Below are 12,916 nucleotides of genomic sequence, written 5' to 3'. Positions count from 1 at the left end.
GTCGTAGTTCCTACTCTCTCACTCATACTTCATGAAGGCCCTGGGGTTTCTCCTCCTGAACCACATGGATTTACAATCCAAATCCTGTGTTTCCCAGGCTGGCGAACTGATCTCCTCTTGAGGCTGCTAGCATCAGTTCAGAGGCTTGGTTCCGGTTTTCCGGTCCCTGTGTGTTTAACCCTAGAAAATTCATTTTCTTGAGAACTCAGCTATGCATTTTAAAAGATATTTATTATATTTTACCTAGGATTTGTGAGCTTTTAATAGCAAGAGATTTTTTAAAAAGAGGTCTGTTCTGTCAAGAGCACAGTGTCATTATCCTCTGACTGTGTCTGCCGGAGGGTCAGAGAAGCCTGCCTACATCCAAAGAGCAGTGTGGAAAAGGGGCCTCTGCTCCTAAGACATTCATAGATTGATTTTTTTTTTTTTTGGTCTAACTCATTTCATAGACTCTGAGGACTATTCATTTATCTTTCACTCTATCATCTTAACATTCAAATCACATTCAATATTTAGTAAATTCTCACTATCCAGGATTTTATTCATTTATTCAGCAAATGTATATTGTATACAGCATTGCTACATGCCAGATATGTGCTCATTGTGCTCAGCAAAAACATACCCAATCCCTGTCTACATAAATAAAAGTGAAATTGTGAATGGAACAAGTGTCCGAAAGTAAATGTGCATGGTGCTGTGAGATGTATTGATGTGTTCAACTCAGGCCAGGAAGGGGAAGTGAAAAAACAAGAATAGCTTTCACTGAATGAAAAGGAGAGTGGTAATTCTGCCAGATGCAGAGCAGTATGTGCAAAGGCCCTGGGGTGAAGATGAAGGACTAAGAAAAGGGTGGTGAGATGAAAGAGAAGTGAGAAGAATATGGTTCCAGAAAAGGCTGAGAGGGAGCTAGGAGTCAAACCATGGAAGAACTTTTGGGCTGTGTTAAAGACTTTTTCTGTTTATCAAAAGTGCCATTGAAGGGCTTTACACGGGGGGATGACACATGTAATTTAGCCTTTGAAAAAAGTCTTTCTCACTTTAGAGAAGAGAACAGATTTGAGGGAGCAAGAAATGACAAGACTATTGTCAGTAGGCCAGACTGAGAGGTGCTGGTAGCTCAACTTCAATTTTGACTTTGTAGAGATGAAGATATGGGCAGTTTGAGATTTACTTAGCAAATAAAATTATGGGGAAGAAGGTGAGAGAGATGGGCCAGGAACAATTCCACAGTTTCTGGCTTATTAACAAGATGGCTAGTTATGTCTCTTTAGGAAATTGGGATCACTGGAAAAGGACATGGTTTGCTGGAAGGCCATGGCTTTTTCTTTTATACAGATTGGGTCTGAGGTTTTTAAAACATCTAAAAGGAAAATATCAAAAAGCAGTTGGATACATGGATCCAGAGCCCAGAGAAGAGATCTAGGGATATAAATACCTGAGGATTTGATTTTAGGTATTCATCAGATGAGCTTTCCAATGGAGAGATGATAGATATCCCCTGGATACAGAGACATGCAGGTTACTAGTGATCTTTATAAGAGCTGTTTGGGTGATAAGAGGGGGTGAGAAGCTTGGAGTAGGATGTAGAAGGAAGTAGGATGGAGAGCATGTAGAAGATGAGGAAATGGAATAAGTGAGTGTAGACAACTTTCAGGAACTTTGCCAGTGAAGTTATATAAGTTATATAAGGCTTGCATTCATTTTTAAAAGGAAATATGTCACTTAATCATGATTAGAAGGTAAAATCTTTTAAAACAGAGGCTCAATAGAAAAAAAATTGAAGTAGTTTTCTTGATAATGAAAAGGTGACCGAGACCTACATTGGCACAGTGGGGAACCAAAGACACTTAACCAGTACTGAAGTGTATTTATTGAGCTCTCACTGTTGTTCCAGATGGCATTCTAAATGCTTGACATGTATTGACTAAATCTCCATAACAACACTGTGAAGTGGGTACATATTAGCCCGTGCAGGACACAAGGAAACCAGTCACAGAGAGGTGCTGTATCTTGCCAGGGTAGGACAACAGAGATTTGAACCCAGACAGTCTGGCTGCAGAGATCATGTTCTTTGCCATCCCCCTTCTCAGTACATGGGCATATAATAAGGTATTTGTATCATCTATGAGCCAAGGTATGGGCTAATGCATCTGAATATTGAAAATGTTATTGGTTGTATGACTTTGGGCCAAAAGTATCAACTAGTGTTCATTTAAATGCTTTGTTAAAACTTTCTTGGTTTTATGTTCTAGAACAAGGCAGGCATAAACGGAAATGTCATTAGATCGGCTTTAGCTCTAATCGGTGACTTTAATAAATGTGTGTACATTATTCATTTAATTTCACCTGGATCTGTGTGGTGTCCTCACAGCTGAGGGTATAATAGTAAGTAAGCAGAATTCTCAACAGTCTGAAACCCCGCGTACCTCTCTCCCAAGGTGTGTCTTTGTAAGTGTCCGTTAACCCAGGTCCTAAAATAAATGATCTTTTCCAGATTCCTGGGGATTGGCTTTAACTACATGTGTGTGTTTATTCTCCTCCAAAGGATTTAACAACACTGAGAGGACGTGCGACAAAGAATTTATTATTCGGAGAACAGCCACCAATCGAGTCCTGAATGTCCTCCGTCACTGGGTCTCAAAGCATGCACAGGTAATTCAGTGGTATCATTGATTACTTTCAAGGGTTTTTTGGGTTTTTTAAAAACCAACTTTTTAAGTCGTGACATTTATAAAATGCCTTCTGAGTCTATGGAATTAGGGTCTGAAATTTTGGAATTAGAACAGAAAGGGAATGGGGCGCCTGGGGGCTCAGTGGGTTAAAGCCTCTGCCTTCCACTCAGGTCATGATCTCAGGGTCCTGGGATCCAGCCCCACATTGGGCTCTTGACTCAGCGAGGAGCCTGCTTCCCTTTCTCTCTCTCTGTCTGCCTCTCTGCCTACTTGTGATCTCTGTCTGTCAAATAAATAAATACAAATCTTAAAAAAAAAAAAAAAAGAAAGGGAAGAACTAGGATAGACATACAGATCAAAGCAGTCACACGGCATTGGCCAAATATCCAGGATCCAGAAGGACACAGGAGGGGAAGCCCAGCATCCCTCTTTCCTCACCTTTTGAGGCAAGGGCACCTACCCGAGGGCCCTAAAGCCACCATATTGTGCCTCCCAGGGAGCCATTCATGGGCCCTCAAGGTAGCTGCATCTGGACCCCTGGGGGTCAGCAGCCGCTCCTCCCCTGAGGTAAACAGCAGATGCCCTAGAGATGAGCAATATTCTGAGCCCACACACTCTGGTGTCTGGTTGGGGACTATTTTCTCAGGCGAATTTAGGAGACATTTTGCCTCGTGCCTTTGATGTTCTGGTTCCTAGTACTCTGTTTTTGAAATTACATCATGCTGACAGGAGACCTACTTGTTATTTGTTTGTGTGTGTGTTTTCAGTACACGTTCGTAGAACGTATACCCACATCACAGTTTCAGAAAATAAGGTAAGGGACTCCTTTGCTTCATGGGCTGGAGGCACGCATCGTGCTTTGGTTACCCGCTGCTGAGCAATGGGCAGGCCCTGGCAGAGGCGTGACTGCCTGGCACTGTGCCAGGAGAGTTTTATTTATTTATTTATTTTAAAAGATCTTATTTATTTATCAGAGAGAGAGAGGGAGAGAGAGAGAGCGAGCACAGGCAGCCAGAATGGCAGGCAGAGGCAGAGGGAGAAGCAGGCCCCCTGCCGAGCAAGGAGCCCGATGTAGGACTCGATCCCAGGACGCTGGGATCATGACCTGAGCCCAAGGCAGCTGCTTAATCAACTGAGCCAGCCAGGCGTCCCTGTGCCAGGAGAGTTTTAAAGAGAGGGAAGGGGGCCCCGAGGTGGCTCAGATCAGAACATATGAAACATATAAAATGTTTGAAGAAACAGAGAAAAGAGGAGCTCTCAGGTCTCCCTTCAGTATTTTCCCAGAGGCTTTCATGGGTTTGCCATGTGGTCCTGGGTGACCACAGTCCATGAGATGGAGTCAGGAGAGAGCCAGGCACCTGCGATCCCTGTGGGAGGAGAATTCACTAATTGGGAAAAGTGGGATTTGGGCCTTGCCATCAGTTAGCCCATGACGATTCTTAAATGTTAATTAAAGTTCAAATGAAGGTAGCACGTTAAATACGGGATCTAAAAATTTTATCTTACGCATCTTAAGTAAGTAAAAATGGATCCCTTATGACTCAAATTCTGGGGACCATCCTGAGCCCACTGAAAATGTCTAGTCTCTCCTCCTCATCGTCTGAGGGAGCTGCTTGTAAGTCCTGTTTGGCTCACTGCAGATACATGATAATGAAGTCTACCCCGTATCTGACGAGCCATCCCATTCCTCTCTGGTTTTGGACTCCAGGGTCCTGAGTTCTGATTCAAGGGGCCCGTGGATGCTTCAAAAAGGTAGCGCAAGCCTCCAGGGCACAAGGCTTCACAGAGGTCCCTCCGTTGTCTTCCCAGGTGCAAGCCAAAGCCCAGGCTGACCTGGGGCTCAGCTCCCTGCTGTCTGCAAATCTTCTCTCAAAACCTCTAATCTGGCTTCCCTGCCAGCCTCACCTCCTCTCTGTCAATCCAGTGCCCTCTTCTTCTAACGATCTGAAACCAGAATCCCTCACAATTCACACAGAACTCTTACAATAGCTAGAAAAGAGTCGCAAAGCAATTTACAGTATGTGGGGCTCACTCCACTTTGGGTGAAGAGAACTCAAGAGATGGGGAGATGGCTGGACTGAATCCCTTGCTTCTAGGATAAAGAGCTTTACAGGAAGATGTTATTATCTGGCTTGACCTTGGCTGCATTGTACTTACATAAATATGTATGTGCCTATGGGTAGTATTAGACTGAATAGCACCAAGTCACTGGGATAGAAAGTGGTTTGATAGGGAAGTACAGGTCTCTTTATTCAGATTGTGTCCTGAGGCATTTAGTTGTAATCCACAAAGCACCCTAAATGTTAGCTGACAGTTCGGATACTTTGTAGCCTGTTACTTAGGGCGTGCTTCTATGTGGGGAAGCACTTGGTCATCAGTTCCATTTAGGGAGCCCATACTGGGACCCCAGCTTCTCAGACCCTCTCGACATGGGAGTCATGTGTGGATGGTACACAGTGCTCAAATATCCAGTCTTTTGTCCTGACATGATTACTGTATAAAATGTAGACCCTGATGTGCCAGAGGAAGGTCTTACCACTCCCACCTTTGTCTTTTCTTCCCTTCCCTGAATGTGTGAGTGTATTTTAAGGATCTGTGGTTGGTTTCCAATTGTCCCATTGTAACCTCATCGTGTGCACGTCCTGTCTCCTTCCTCATTTGGGTGAGTTCTCCATCACCTGACATGGCCTGAGCCAGTGAGGGTGTGGGTGTGGCCCCTGGCTGTCTCCAGACAAGCAGACCTGCCATGGTACTTAAAGAAAGAAAGAACTCTGCTAGTTAACCCTCACTGTTACTGTCTTTGATTTTCACCTCACAAACCGAAGGGCTTGGACAATAGGATTTTTCATTATCTGATTCACTCTCTGCTGGTTGAGTCCCAGACTATGCCATTATTGTGGCAACCTGATTATTTTTAATTAATAATTTTCCCAAAAAAATGAGTAGGAAGTTGGAATCTTTAAAAAAAAAAAAAAACACAGCCAAACATGGCAAATTGCATTACTGTTCACATGGTAGACCAACCAGAGAAATCACTTCTGTTTATTGAAAACAGAAAAGCCTCAGGGAAGTGACAAGATGTAGCTTTGTCCTCAGATAATCTGGAGAATTGAATCTACTACACAATATTAAGTATCATGTATCTATTTCTCATTTGTCACCAAAGGTGACTTATATGTGTAGGTAGGACCCTGAACTTAATTCAGGAGAAATAGAGTGGCAGAATTATGTGTTGGCTCTCCAGAGAAATAAAATTTTCCTAGGATGTCACCCTCAACTCCTTCCCCACAGTGTGCTAGAATGCCATTCTGGAACCTTAGGTTTTCCTTTAGTAAGTCTTTCCTTTGGTAAGACTAGGATGCTTTTTTTTTTTCTCCTGATTCCAAAAATTTTCATCTGCTATACATTCTGCCCTAGTTTCTCTTCATTTTGTTATGCCTTATTCATTCATTTATTGCCTCTCATGTTGAAAGGAAGCCACAAGGCCTGGGTGGGTTCCTCCCATATGCCTTGTCTCTGGTTTAGTGGAAGCAGGAGCCCAGAGTCAGGACACACGTGTTCTTCTTCCAACTCTGCCACTGTATCTTCTGTGGGGCCCGATTCTGTCCCTCGGCCTCACCGGGGGTGAATATTCTCTTCTGAGAATGAGAACAACTGTCCATCTCTTGCCTCCCCCAAGGATGTGTAGTGAGGGTTAAAGGCAACATTGAATCAAGAAACATGAAAGACATAAAGTCCATTGTAGGTGGGTGTGACCAGATCCCTTCTCGCTAAGGACAGGAGATGAACATTTCATCCCGGGACAAGGAGCCCTTAGTTCCCTGCAGACCCGGTTTGTCTCCTTCATCTTTGTGTCTGCTTCCTCAGGACTCTGCCATGCTGGGCACCTGGGACATGCCCAGGAAGAATTCTCAAAGCCAGTTTATGCACTCCCTCCAGGAGGTCATCTGCAAGCATTTATAGTTCCCGAAGTCAGCCTAGACAGAGACTAAAGCCACCAAGGGACCAGAAATCAAGGCTGTGTGTGTAGAAAATCTGAGAGAAAGAAGTGTTCTCATTAGGTGTCTGCACACTTCTCAAGTGTTTCCTGCTAGGAGGCCTCATGTGTCATTTGCACAATTCCAAGCTGTCTGCAGCTTTCGGGACCACCGTGCTTTGTGCCGGGGCCATGTGCTCCTGGGCTGCTTTGTCTTCTGTGCACAGACAAGAGAGCGCAGGGCTTTGAGGCTGACCTCCAGTGTGTGTGTTAGGGGCCTGGTATGTATAATCTGTAGCAATTTTGGTTTTCCTGCATTGCCTTATTGATCCACTGATCCTGGAGAGAGACTCTGTCCAGTTGTTTGAGGAATCCTACAGACCACAGAACAGTACTAAGGAAGGAGCCTGCAGTGGTTTATGTAGGTTACGACCTGCACACTCTGACTCGGTACCAGGGGAGGGACACCGGCCAAGAATGAAATGATCCCTCGTTTTCTTAACCGTAGGTTAGGGGAAATGTTTTAAAAGCATGAGATCAGATAAAAATGACCTACTCACATAAAAATCTCCTTCCCCATAGAACTCATGGACGAACTATTGTTACTTCTTCTCTTTTCCCTACTTCATTCATTCACTAGTAAGAATTGAGCCCCAGAGGGTGCCAGACACGGGGTAGATGTGAGGATCCAGACGTTCCTGAGTTAGGAGAGCTGGCCTTCAGTCTCCAGTGGAGAGGACTCCAGGAGTCCCCCTGTGTGCCCCACAGGAGTTAGCCACCGTCTGTCTACCACATCCAGAGCAGGGCCCAGTTCCACCTGCCCTGGCATGTGGAAGGGGAAGCAGGGAGTGGAGAGGAGGTGTTTTGGAGGAAAGAACAGGGGACCTTTAGGGAGGCTTCCAGGCTGAAGGCAGGCCAAGCTAGGCCAGGAAGGAAATGTCTTACCGGATTGAACGGGGAACTTGGATAATGTATTGGACTGGCCATTCTGATTGAAGAAGATAGAATTCTGTACCTAAAAGTTCTCAAAGACGTTGGTGCCAGCCCCAAAGCTATGTGCAGGGTGGGGAAGGATAGCGGACAGAGCAGTTTAATGGGATCGGTGAACAGCAGTGCTGCTGCTTGATGACTACATCCTTGCTTGTGGCACAAGAGGTACAGGTCATGTGGGCAAGCAGTTTCACAGTCTGTATCAAAATGACTCAGCTGTTGGGTTTCTAACTCACTAGTCCTCTTACACTCATTGTTTGGGGAACAAAGAGCATGCATTTAGCTGATGACGAAGAACTCTTGAGTTTGTGTTTCGGTTTATATGCTTTGTTGCATTTTACCAAGCTATTACATTCGTATAAGGGGCACTGAACTTCGGAGTGTGGCTCAGAGACTTTACCTTGAACGCACCTGTATGACGACGACTACCCTGATCAAGATAAGGTAGCACCCAAGAGAGTCTTTCCAGCCCATGCCCCTCGTCTCGGGCATTTCCCAGTCTTCTGTTGATTTTACTGTTGTTCTTACTGATATTACGTACTTTCTCCATAGTAAGGATAAAATCCCTTATCGGCCGATGACACTCATTTCCCCCCGTTTGCTCTTTCACTGTGAGTGGTATGTCTGATACTTGTTACATACATACGTGCTTCTCCCATAATCAGAGAGCTTTATATGTAGTCCATCATGTAGAAGTACACGCATATACACACAGTCACACAGACCCCAGCGTCTGTTTGTTAGAATCCATATCCTGAGCACACTGAACAAATAAACAGAGGTTGGGGTATGGAATCAGCAGCTCTCACAACTCGACTTCGTAGTCCCGGGTAATAGTTGAGGTGAAAGCTTTCACACCTCCAGAAATCCCCGTCGGAGCTGACCTCGGGCCACTGTGTGCATGTAGCACGGATGTCGGAACCGAGGGGCTTCTGGAAGGCCGCTGGAGGAGCGGTGGGGCGATGGGGAGGGCTTCAGGGTCAGAGTTAACGCGGATGGCAGTCCCCTCCCTCGCACCCACCAGCCATGTGCCCGAGCAAACTATTCAACTCCTCCAGGACTCCATTTCTCCTTCCATCTAAGTGCGGAGGGTGTCCCTTCTTTATTCTGGCGATTGTGAGGATTAGGTGAGGTGAGACTTCTTAGAGCAGCCGCCACAGGTGAATGCTCAGAACGTCACAGATGGCTTCTCCTGGCAGAGCCTAAACCCAGGCAGATGTTGTTACTCTGACCGGACCGGACCAGGGAGGCGATTAGGTCTCAGAGAGGGTCAGTTACCACTGCCCAGGTGAACCTTTTATAATGGTGGAAACATTCTGTATCTGTAGTGCCAAGTGCAGTAGTCACATGTGGCTCATGGAGCACTGGAAATGGAGCAGCCAGGGTGGCTGAGAAACGGAAGTTGGGACGTTATTTAATTTAGTTAAATTTAAATAGTCACATGTGACAACAAATGGCTCCAGTATAGATGCACAGTCCTAGACCCCTCAGAGGTACAGCTGAGAGCCAGACCTAGCTCCCTAATGTCTGGCTCGGAACTCCTCCCTCTCTCCAGCAGGGCCCCCCTTCCTCTGAAACAGGAAAGCACGGTCATCTCCGCTTGGCCCCAGCAATCAGCCTGCTGAAGAGGGGCACACCTCTGTGGGGTCTGTAGACAAAGCAAACTTTTAAGTAACATCAGTGTTGGGGTTTTATCAGTCCCAGAGGAGATGGTGGCTCTTTTCCCAATAAGGGAATGTACCAATGAGCATCTTTGCGTTTGGGCTTCGAGCCTGCCGCTTCAGACCAGGGGGTCCAGTGGGATCGTGCCTGGTTGACCACTTGAGGCAGGAACGCTGGTGCTGCTGGGATGGAGGGACTTCGTGTGTTCAAAGACCTCAGGGAACAGGGTGTCCTAAAATGAGAGTTTCTACAGTTCATCTCTTCTGTCAGTTATTTCAACAGATGACGGGGGGCCCTTTTTTAATTTTTAAAATTTTTGGCATTGCTTAGCAAGACACTAAATCTAGCATCAAATGAGAGCACTGAGTGCAGATCTAGTCTTTGTTCCCAATCTGAAATGGAGGTTGGGCCAAGGATGAGCCTCGTACAGACTTTCAATGTGGGCGGGAGGATGAAAGATGTAAGTAGGATCTGACTTACAGATCAGACTAAGCAGCACCCGTGGACCCTTCTGATGGTGCTCAGCCATCCTCCAGCCCCTCAGGCTCAGCTCCTCCTCCTCTCCACCTGGTCAGCCGGCCGTGGGGGGGGGCTCTCCCATCCAGGCTCCCTGTCTGTTTCTGCTTTGAGCCACGGCTCTTCTTTCCACTGAACCAGTCTGAGCTTTGAGGCTGCCGTAATCATGATACAGGGCACCTGGCCTTTTATAGGCAACTTGAAAACATGACTCCCCCCCACACACACACCTAGAAGGCAGTTTCCTCTATGAGGGTGCATTCTGAGTGACAAGACTGGCCATGTTTTTGTTTTTGTGTCTGTAAGCCGTTTTCAAATATTAATTCATTTACCCCCTCACTTCAACCTTTTAAGAGAGGGAAGGTAGATGTTGTTATCCAGCTTTATAAATGGGGAAATGGAAGCTTCGGGGGGGTGAAACGATCTGCCCAAAATGACACAGATAGCAGGTGGCAGAAGCTGCTTCCATACTCCAGCTGCTGGCTGCCCAGCACGGGCTGTAACCCCCGATCTCGCCGGCCAACTCTTGGAGTGCAGACAGCTTGAAAGCAAAATGTACAAAACCACTTCTGACTCAAAAAGGTGAGAATATCATATGCTAACACTGACCATGCTTTTGCTATTTCTGAATCTTTCCTTAGGAAAGTTACTTTTGTCCCAGAGTCTCTTCTGTGTCCCTTAAACAAAGGATCTTTACGGTCTTAACCAGCCAGAGCCCTGCCTCTCTTCTTTTTTTTTTAAGATTTTATTTATTTATTTGACAGGCAGAGATCACAAGTAGGCAGAGAGGTAGGCAGATAGAGACAGAGGTGAAAGCAGGCTCCCCGCCGAGCAGAGACCCTGATGCGGGGCTCGATCCCAGCACCCGGGCATCATGACCTGAGCTGAAGGCAGAGGCTTTAACCCACTGAGCCACCCAGGTGCCCCCCTGCCTCCCTTCTGAAGGGCGGCACCTCTTGGATATTTAGACGGTGATTTACAGGCTTCCCTCAGCGCTGGCCCTGGAGGGAGCTGGAGCTAGTGCTGTCTACGGTGAAAAGTCAGGAGACCCCAGACATCCCACCTAACAGGTGGATGAAGATGCTGGCCCCCTGCTCAGCAGCCCCAAAGTACAGTGAGGCTTCTGTCCCCTGCCAGTGGGTGTGGATGGGGATGCTGGGAACAAGGAGAGAGAATTGAGTTGCAGTGTGAGAAGCTGGTAGCTGTGAACTATTTCTGTTTAATGATAAATTCGTTGTCTCTTGCTTCAGCCTTGCAAATCGTTGTACAAAGGCACTAAATGGGAAGATAATCAACAGGATACACACGTCTTTATGTTAGTCTCGTCTTTACTAATTAGCACTCATTTGCTTCTAGTTGTCCACACCATTTCCCGTGGACCTCCTCATGTCCAGGCTAAGAAATCTCGAATGTCCCCCAGGTATAAACCAGTGTTTGTTCCTAAACTTCCTGATTTCCCAGGAAGGGAAGCCAAAGTGAGATGGAGAATGCTCTATTTGATTTAATTAGGCTAGCCATTTAAGTTCCTTTTGACTCCTCCTGATTTCCTGGGCACATGGACTGGCACCTACTTTCATCACTTTCATATCCGACCCTGCTGTATTATTTTATCAAGATCTGCCTGCCCTTCCCCCCTCAGAACAAACTGCCTTGGGCATCAGACTTCACTTGAGTTCCTGGGTCAAGAAGGGCTCAGGCGAGGAGAGAAGTCTGGAAATCTGAATTCTAGTCTAGATTCCCATGTAGCTTACCATCCTCATTCGTAAAACCGGCAAAATGATCTATAAGGGGTTCTTACGCACAAATGAATTGTCAGAATGCTCTAGAAAATATAAAATAAAATATAAAAGCAGAAACTATTATCTGATTACCATGGATTTTCTTCTTTCCTTTTTTTTTTTTTTTAAATCCTGAAGATAGATTTTCATTTTTTAACTCTTTTTTTCTGTGGTCCAGGCAAACAACCAAGTAAGAAGATCTGACTTCCTTTAACTACTTACCACAGTTGTCGCTTATCTTTTATACATCCCTATTGTTAGCCTTTAAACTATCCTTAAGCTTTCCATGAGTGTCTTTAAAAACAAGAAAAGAAAAAACTTGGTGAGAAATTAACAACAGGATTTATTTAAGTCTGTGTGAAACGGAATTAAGAGTTTAGGGAACCAGTGTGTTAAGTGGAACTTATTTTCAGTTCCCATTGTTGCCAAGACAGAAATTTAGCTTTCTCCGTAAGACCAACAGGATTCTTTAACCTTCTGTGGTTGGGTTTCATGGACAGAAAACACTGAGAAACACCATATGGGATGTTACATATATCAGTAGCTTCTTACATCAACACTTTGCATTCTACACGCTCGTAATCACTTGTGGACCTAGGAGGTATTTCTGGAGTCCTACGGCATGCAGGACTGAGTCCTCAGTCCCTTCTCTGGACCCCGCCCCTGTCCCCCAGGACTCCAAGGAGCCAGCTCAGCACTGGGGCATTAACAGGTTTGTTCAGGTCTTATTTTTTTTATTTATTTGTTTGTTTGTTTGTTAGAGAGAGAAAGAGAGCACAAGCAGGGGGAGCAGCAGGTAGAGGGAGAAGTAAGCTCTCTGCTGAGCAAGGAGTTTGATGCGGGGACTTGATCCCAGAACCCTGGGATCATGGCCTGAACTGAAGACAGACACTTAATGAACTGAGCCCCCCAGGCACCTCTTAGTTCCAGTCTTAAGGTGTTGCCTACCTGCTGCCCTTTTCCTTGTGCTTCATCTCCTGCTCACTCTGCCTCCAGATTTCGCCAACCTATATCTCTTCATGTCTTTGCATAATGAAGTTTCTTCCTAGATGAATGTCAAAGGTTCTACTTCTGCCACACTCCTGACTCTGAGTGTGTCTTCTCCAATGGGGAAAGGGATGGGGTTTGCCTCCCAGCTTCCTTTACCAGTCTTTTCCCCTTTTATGGGTCAGGACCCGGAGAACAAAGTATAACTTACAGACCACTCTTCACTAAGGCTTCTTCTCAAGTTAAGGTCAAGGATAATTTTGTTGGCATGTGGCATTAATTAATGAAGAAAATTAAAAAATCAAGATTAAAAGCAGGCCTTTCCAAATGTTATT

At 45.6% G+C, this 12,916-nt stretch overlaps 1 protein-coding gene across 2 annotated transcripts in view; it reads left to right on the top strand.

The window, feature by feature from the left end:
- The window catches only part of RASGRF2 (Ras protein specific guanine nucleotide releasing factor 2), a 248,493-nt gene that overhangs the window by 199,291 nt on the left and 36,286 nt on the right, over positions 1-12,916 (top strand). For both annotated transcript variants that reach the window (XM_045074406.1, XM_045074405.1), the window contains exon 18: positions 2,546-2,652. In XM_045074406.1, the coding sequence (XP_044930341.1) occupies positions 2,546-2,652 (107 nt within the window). The remainder of the gene's footprint in view (positions 1-2,545; positions 2,653-12,916) is intronic.

The sequence above is a fragment of the Mustela putorius genome, unplaced genomic scaffold, assembly GCF_011764305.1.
Source record: "Mustela putorius furo isolate JIRA1106 unplaced genomic scaffold, ASM1176430v1.1 tig00537350_pilon_pilon_pilon, whole genome shotgun sequence".
NCBI classification, from domain to species: domain Eukaryota; kingdom Metazoa; phylum Chordata; class Mammalia; order Carnivora; family Mustelidae; genus Mustela; species Mustela putorius.
The sequence above is the reverse complement of the archived record's forward strand: the minus strand, read 5'-3'. Positions and strand labels throughout refer to the sequence as shown.